The 7,893-nt window shown below is 47.5% G+C and overlaps 1 protein-coding gene across 3 annotated transcripts in view; it reads right to left on the minus strand.

Annotated features, from left to right (window-relative positions):
* PRCC (proline rich mitotic checkpoint control factor) overlaps positions 1 to 7,645 on the minus strand; it is a 33,619-nt gene extending 25,974 nt beyond the window's left edge. Inside the window, exon 1 of one of the 3 annotated variants that reach the window (XM_004026983.5) lies at positions 6,592 to 7,645. In XM_004026983.5, coding sequence (XP_004027032.1) covers positions 6,592 to 7,059 — 468 coding nt within the window. In that variant the 5' untranslated portion in view covers positions 7,060 to 7,645. The remainder of the gene's footprint in view (positions 1 to 6,591) is intronic. The other 2 variants (XM_055362256.2, XM_063693958.1) reach the window with 2 other exon arrangements.
* Between the last annotated feature and the right edge of the window lie 248 nt (positions 7,646 to 7,893).

Here is a 7,893-nt window from a genome sequence, read left to right on the forward strand (position 1 = left end):
TTCCCAAGTAGCTGGGATTACAGGTATGCGCCACCACGCCCAGCTAATTTTTATATTTTTAGTAGAGATGGGGTTTCACCATCTTGGCCAGGCTGGTCTTGAACTCTTGACCTCGTGATCCACCAGCCTCGGCCTCCCAAAGTGCGGGGTTTACAGGCGTGAGCCACCATGCCCAGCAAAAAAATTGTTTAAAAACATAGCCAGGTACAGTGGCACATTACTGTAGTCCCAGCTACTGGGGAGACTGAGGCAGCAGGGTTGCTTGAGCCCAGGAGGTAGAGGCTGCAGTAAGCCATAATCGAGACACAACATTCCAGCCTGGGCAACAGACTGAGACCCTGTTTCATTAAAAAAAAAAAAAAAGAAAGAAAAAAGAAAAGAAAAAGGGCCGGGCGCAGTGGCTCATGCCTGTAATCCCAGCACTTTGGGAGCCTGAGACGGGCGGATCACGAGGTCAGGGGTTGGAGACCAGCCTGACCAATATGGTAAAACCCCGTCTCTACTAAAGGTACAAAAATTAGCTGGGTGTAGTGGCGGGCGCCTTAATCCCAGCTACTCAGAAGGCTGAGGCAGGAGAATTGCTTGAACCCGGGAGGCGGAGGTTGCAGTGAGCCAAGATCGAGCCACTGCACTCCAGCCTGGGCGACAGAGAGAGACTCTGTCTCAAAAAAAAAAAAAAAAAAAAAAAAAGGTGACTCAAAAAAAGAAAGAAAGAAACTCCGCACCCATTAAACAGTAACTCTTTATCCCCACCTCCCCCCAGCCCCTGGTAACTGCTATTCCACTTTCCATCTCTATGAATTTGACTTTTCTGGATACCTCATATAAGCGTAACTATAAAATATTTGTCCTTTTGCGACTGGCTTACTTTACTTAGCATAATGTCTTCAAGGTCTATCCATGTTGTAGCACGTATCGGAATTTCATTCCTTTTTAAGGTTGAATAATATCCTAACGTGTGCACATACCACATTTTACCTATTCATTTGTGGATGAACACTTGGGTTGTTGCCACCTTTGGCTACTGGGAGTATTGCTACTATGAACACTGGTGTACAAGTATCTGTTTGAATCTCCACTTTTGATTCTTTTCACCTAGGAGTGAAATTGGTGGATCATCATTCTGTTTGTTTAACCTTTTGAGGAACTGCCAAACTGTTTTCCTCAAGAGTATATTAAATGGAGGTTGTGGAGTCAACTTCTAGAGAGTGCTAAAGACCAGCAAATGGCCATCTGAGTGGGTCTGTGCCATTAGATCAAGAAAGAAGGACAATGCTAGAAACACCGGAGCGTCCAGGGCTGAGAGTGTCCCGGGCCACAATAGGCACACATTGGTTTTGAGGCACAAACTGTTGAGTCTGTTAGTAAGAAAGTATTGTATTTCTTCTTGGCCTCATGAGAACCTGAGCCTCAATGGCCACCACTGTCCTCTCTGCTCCAGCTGCCAAGAGTGACAAGATACACATACCCCGAGACTGCTGAGCAAGAACGGAAACAGACATTTTCCATTAAGCTAGGTCCAGTGGGATCTGCTAATCTATCAGAGCCTCATTCCCCACGGCAGCCTCTCTCTTATCTTCCCAGGCTCTGGCTCTGAGACACTCCCTCTCCAAAAAGCAATCACTAGCTTCCAGGACTAAAAGCCAAGGAGGAAATAAGAACCCAAGAACAGACGCCCCCTAAGCACCACACCCCGGGGCTCCAAACCCTAATCATTACTACTATTATCCCCATTTGCTACATTCATCAACCCTTTTTTACTGTTAAGTCTCAAGTACCTGCTGCTAGGATACCGTTTTCACTCCCATTTTTGCACTCCTCATTTGTATTGCTTTCTGCTTTCTAGCTGCCCCAGGCTCTTCCATGTTTTCCATAGACACCCCGATAAACACAACAAATCTCATCCAGGTTCAAATACAATTGCAGCTACTCACAAACTGTGTTTTCAGGCAAATCACTTCTGTTCTCTAAACTCCTGTTTTCTTCTTTATAAACTAAAGTAAGTGCCCAGCACAGTGTCAGACATTAAGCAGGTGCCCCACACAGATAAGCACACTCTCCCTTCCCTTTAGCTAGGGCTAAAACTTAGCTAAATCCACTGCAGGCAATTCTTATTTGGTTACTAGAAGTGACAAAAATTAGTGAAATCTGTCTCAGAGCTTCAAATTTTCTACTATCTGGGTAAACAATCTGAAAGTGGTGGTAAATACTAATCCAGATAACCCTGAAATTTCTGTGTGCTTTGGAATACACTTTATAAATGATAGAAAACTCTTCCAGCAGACTTATTCTTCTGATTTTGGTTTTTCATATGCTAGGAGAAGTCTGCCTCCCCTGAGCCTATGAAATCAACCAATGTAGCTTGGGTCACAGCAAGAAGGGAAAAAGAAAGGACGATTATCCATTCTATGGATCATTCCTAATTCCTCACAAAAATCAAAAGCTGACTGAATTTAATTTTGGAATACGCCTGGAGGGAGAATTTGGTACTACGCTGACTGCAGATGATTGGATAATATGACCCAAATCAAATCAACCAAATTCTCACTCCAGGAAAACCAGAATTGAGACTACCATCATAGTTCAATCTGGACTGATCTCTAAAAGGAAAGAAATCAAAACCAAGGTGTGGGTGGCCATCCTTCACCTACAACAAAGGTTAAGAAGCCAATCCGCAGAGAAATAATGAATCAAGGCCAGAAGCAGTGGCTCACGCCTGTAATCCCAGCACTTTGGGAGGCTGAGGCAGGCAGATCAGTTGAGCCCAGGAGTTTGAGACCAGCCTTGGCAACATGGTGAAACCCCATCTCTACTAAAAATACAAAAATTGACCAGTCTCATAATCTGGTCTCAAAACAAATAAATAAATTAATTAATTAAAATTTAAAAATAAAACAAATTTTTTAAAACATGAATCAGATGTGCAAAGAACAGCTGTGTAGAGATCCCCAACAGATCTCAGGTTCCTGATGCAGGTCCCTTCTGAGGTACCACAGTATATATATGATGCATTACCATTTAAGGCTAGGCGTGGTGGCTCACATCTGTAATCCCAGTACTTTGAGAGGCCAAGGCAGGAGGGCTGCTTGAGCTCAAGAGTTCAAGACCAGCCTGGGCAATGTAGCGAGACAACGTCTCTATTTATTTAAAAAAGAAGGAAAAAAAACATTTAAACTAGCTTGAGTTGGCTTCTAACACTTGCAACAAATGAAATCTAACTAACCCCCAATCTGCTCTGCCTCCCGTATTCCCTCAATAAATGGCAACACCACCCCCCAGCTGCCTGAGGCAAATGCAGTGGGGGTCAATCTTGAATCCTCTCCTTAGTGTAACATCTAATCAATCCTCCAGTCTTATCACCTCCCCCTCCTAAATATACCTCAATGCTCCAGTTCTCTCCATCCCCTAGTTCATCATCCAGGCCACCAGCCTCTCACATTCTGCCAGTCTTGCTCCCTCCAAGGTTCTCACCACTCTGTGATCAGAGAATTCTTGCCTTTAAGGGGTCTTCACAACCCCAAAATGAGGTAGAAAGACCCTAGCATGGCATCCAAGGCCCATTATCTGGCCTCAGCCTCTCTCTCTCTAGCCCCATTCTCTCAGCACTCCCCACCCTCTCAAATGCTCCAGCCACTGTGCTTTACTCACCTGAGGTTCCCTGAAAGCACTGTCCCTATCTGTCCTCCAAGCTTTTATACATTGTTTCCTCTGCTGTGCTGCTCCCATACTACCCTTTCTTCAGCCTTATCTCTGCTTAGACATCTCCCCCGAGAGGGCTCCCCAACCTCCCAAGACTGGACTAATGCCCACTAGGTATACTCCAATGGCACCAGCTTATCACGGTCCTTCTCTGCCTTGTCCTAAAATCTATTTCCTTCTGTGTTTTCTCCAGCAGATCATAAGCTCCTTTCGGGCTGGGGCTATCATGTTCACTACTGTACATTCTTAGTTCCAGGTACAAAGAAAGAGCTCAATATCAATTGAACGAAATGGTTGAGAGTTAATTACTTCTAATTACTTCTACTTCAGCACCAAACTCTAAAGGGAAATTATTTACTTAAGGAAACCTAATTCATTCTTTCAAATGCGTACTAAGAGCCTAAGTGTAAGACATAGAGCTCAGAACTGGAGGGGCTTACATCTGGAGGGGGCACAGCTCTTTTAAAGACAATGGTTGGCTGGCATGGTGGCTCACGCCTGTAATCCCAGCACTTTGGGAGGCCAAGGTGGTCAGATCACCTGAGGTCAGGAGTTCAAGACCCGCCTGACCAACATGCAGAAACCCCAGTCTCTACCAAAAATACAAAATTAGCTGGGCGTGGTGGCACATGCCTGTAATCCCAGCTACTCGGGAGGCTGATGCAGGAGAATCGCTTGAACCCTGGAAGCGGAGGTTGCGGTGAGCCAAGATTGTGCCATTGCACTCCAGCCTGGGCAACAGGAGCGAAACTACATCTCAAAAGATAAATAAAGACAAAGGTTACCCTCACCTGACCATCTTGAACATTCTTAGGCTACCTTTCTGCAGGAATTATGTGTTCCGAGAACAAAAAGACCAACTTGAACAGAACAAAAATGGGAAACTCAACCAGCAAGGGCTAGGACTTTAATTAGCCATGTTACTGTTCACCTCAGAAATTTAGTGAATGCTTACAAAGGAGGGAGTGTTAGTCTTCAGAGTTTTCTGCCACCTCAGCCAACCCAAATGGCAGATTCTACAGCCTCTCCCAACTTTCTATAATGCTACCTTCACAGAGCTAGAAATGAGCTTTCCATGCCCGTGTAGACTGTTTTTATTTGTCTCATTCAGGGATCTTTCCTTGTTCCAGGTTAAATCAAAGCCAAGGTAAGTTTCCATGGAGCAATAAAAGGCTTTTTTTTTTGGATCCTAGACTTAGGATGAGAGACTCTCAGGTGTGAAAGAAGGGGGAAATAAAATGGAAGAAAGTGGCCGGGTGCTGTGGCTCACGCCTGTAATTCCAGCACTTTGGGAGGCTGAGGCGGGCGGATCACGAGGTCAGGAGATCGAGACCATCCTGGCTAACATGGTGAAACCCCGTCTCTACTAAAAACACAAAAAAATTAGCCAGGCGTGGCGGCGGGCGCCTGTAGTCCCAGCTACAAGAGAGGCTGAGGCAGGAGAATGGCGTGAACCCAGGAGGCGGAGCTTGCAGTGAGCAGAGATCGTGCCACTGCACTCCAGCCTGGGCGACAGAGGGAGACTCCGTCTCAAAAAAAAAAAAAAAAAAAGGAAGAAAGTTTCGAACAAGATTGGGAGGGAAACTCTGGAAACTCCTTCCATGAAGAATCCATATTGGAGTTCTTTCACTCACAAAATATCCATGGGAGTATTCAGTATGTGCCAGGCACTGTTTTAAGTACTAGGGTTATAGCAGTGAATTTTTTTTTTCATCCCTGCCTTCATGGAGTTTATATACTAGTGGGAGGACAGATGATGTTAAGTGCAATGGAGAAAAATAAAACAAAGAGCAATGGGGAGGAGGAGGTGATAGGAGGTTGCAATTTAAATACATAGTAGGCTAGGGAAGTCCTCACCGAAAACAGGCCTTTTAGGCCAAGTGAGGTGAGGGAGAGAACATTAGGATATCTGAGAGAAGAAATTTAAGGAACAGCAAGTTCAAAGAATGGAAATGGCTCCTAGGCAGAGCTGGGAGTCTGAAGAAAAGCAAGGGCAATAAATTTCTCTCCGGTAAGTAATTCTAAGCAGTTCCTGCTCCCAGGCTTAATCTCTCCTTTATCTCCAAAGCCCTCACTCCAGGAGCCTTGTATTTTTCCACTGTCACATATAGAAACAGGTAAGACTCGCTGCCTCCTCTAGAAACAGTACCCAAGCATCCTAACTCACCTAGCTTTGACCATAGCTAAATGATGAATATGAGGCACAGATCTGAGGTTCAGAGAGACTGAACCTTAATCTTAATCTTCACTCTGCCCTTTTACCAGGTAAAATCGTGCATGCTGGACACCTGTTTCTCATCTGTAAAACAATAGTATGTTACCTCCCAGAGCTCTGTAATAATTCAAAGAAAGGACCAATGAACGGCAAATGATCTGCACTAAACAAATATTCGATTTCTCCTCTAACTCCCCTCAAAAATAGAATCCAAGATTGCTATCATTTTCCTCCAGGCTTGATGCTTTTGAGTTCAGAGGCAAGGAAAAGATTTGTCCCAGATGTTCGGCAAAGGTTCAGGAGCCCTGTCTCCTGTCATTCTTCAGGTGCCAGATTTCATCCTGTTCTCAGTAGGAGGAAAGGGGAAAAAGCCGGACTAAAGTGAAGATGCAAAGAGGGGGAGCGGATCCAAGTGTCCCTAGGCCTGTCAGTACCAGGTGATGATGACATGTGGCCTTCTGCAGGCAAGCCCAGCTTCAGGAAACCCACATGGGCAAACACCCAAACTCCCCGAAGTTGACCAACTTCAGCTCAATTAATCGCATTATAAGAGGATTCCAGTGGCCTTGAATCCACGGATGCGTTTGTAGGAAGGAGTTCTGAAATCTCCACATGTCCCTCCTACAGCCGACTCAAACCCGATGGACAGTTTGGGGGTGCCTTCCCCGGATACTCACATCTCCCTTATGCAACTCCGGCGCCGCGATCTTCACGGGCTCTTTCCTCTTCTTTGGCTTGGGAAGCCCCAGCGGGGGACCGGCACCGCCAATTGGAGGGGGCAGATTGAGGCCAGGGCCTCGGGGCGAGGGCAACCCCAATCCCAGTCCCTCCCCAACTCCCGCCGCTTCAGCCGGGCTCACGCCTGGAGGTGGGGGGAAGCCTCCCAGGCCGAAGGGCAAGGGGGGAGGAGGCTGAAGCCTGGGGTCTCCGGTGGGTGGGGGAAGCAACAGCGGCGGGGGAAAGGCTGGCGCCAGCATCTGAGGGGGCGGAGGCAGCAAGGCCGGACCCTTGGGCGCAGGGAGAGAAGCGAACAAGCCCCCTAAAGCGGGCCCAGATGTAGGAGCCACCGCCTCCTCTTCCTCCGGCTCGGGCTCGGCCTCATCCGGCTCGCTCTCATCGCTGCTGGCGTAAGCAACCAGCGACATGGCGCCTCCCGCGTTTGGGGCGCCCTTGCCGGCAGATGAGGCCTACTTGAGACCGGGGATGTCCGGAGGCCTAGTAGGCCCCGCCACCTGGCGGGGCGGGGAACCGAAAAGTCCACCTGCTCCGTACTCTAGGACTAGCCCCGGCAGAAACTCATGGCTACGGCTGATTTCCACCGAACAAGGCGTACCTCTTCACTTAAGCTCCTAGTCCCGGGCAACTACACACAGCTAATGGCCGCCGAGTCACTCCGCCTCCTCCTTGCCTCACCAATATAGGAACTACAACTTCCAGAGAACACTTTGGACACAGCCTGGTTCTTTGCCGCAGGGATCTCAGCGCAAGGCACGGCGGGAGTTGGAGTCCGAGGAAGGATTTAGGGGCGAGCAAAGGGAGACAGGAGAGAAACCCGCCTCTGACGCAGGGACACCTGGGGTGAGTAGTTTTTTTCGTCGCCTAACAATTCCGAGGTGACTACAAGCCCCACCGGTCACCACGGCAGTCACTGAGAAGGATAGGAGAGCATTTCGGTACTTGAAGTTCCCTAGGGTAGCCCCTTGGCCACTAAGATTTCTGGGAGATATGATGCTCTTAGAAACTGCAAGTGATGTCGGGAACGAAAGGGAGTCTGGGAAGCTGGCGGATTGGGGGAAATTGCTTAAAGGCAAAGTGATCTGTAAATGAACTGGTGAAGCTTCCCAGTCGGCTGGGACTGGGAATTAGAACAAAACATCCCAAAAAGAGCAAGGGCCCAAGGGACCCGTACGAAATTGGGCTGCAAGCCAGAAAGAAGCGAGGCTGCAGGTCTAATAATAAGCATCTAAGAGTTGAAATAA

The sequence above is a fragment of the Gorilla gorilla genome, chromosome 1 (assembly GCF_029281585.2).
Source record: "Gorilla gorilla gorilla isolate KB3781 chromosome 1, NHGRI_mGorGor1-v2.1_pri, whole genome shotgun sequence".
NCBI classification, from domain to species: Eukaryota; Metazoa; Chordata; class Mammalia; order Primates; family Hominidae; genus Gorilla; species Gorilla gorilla.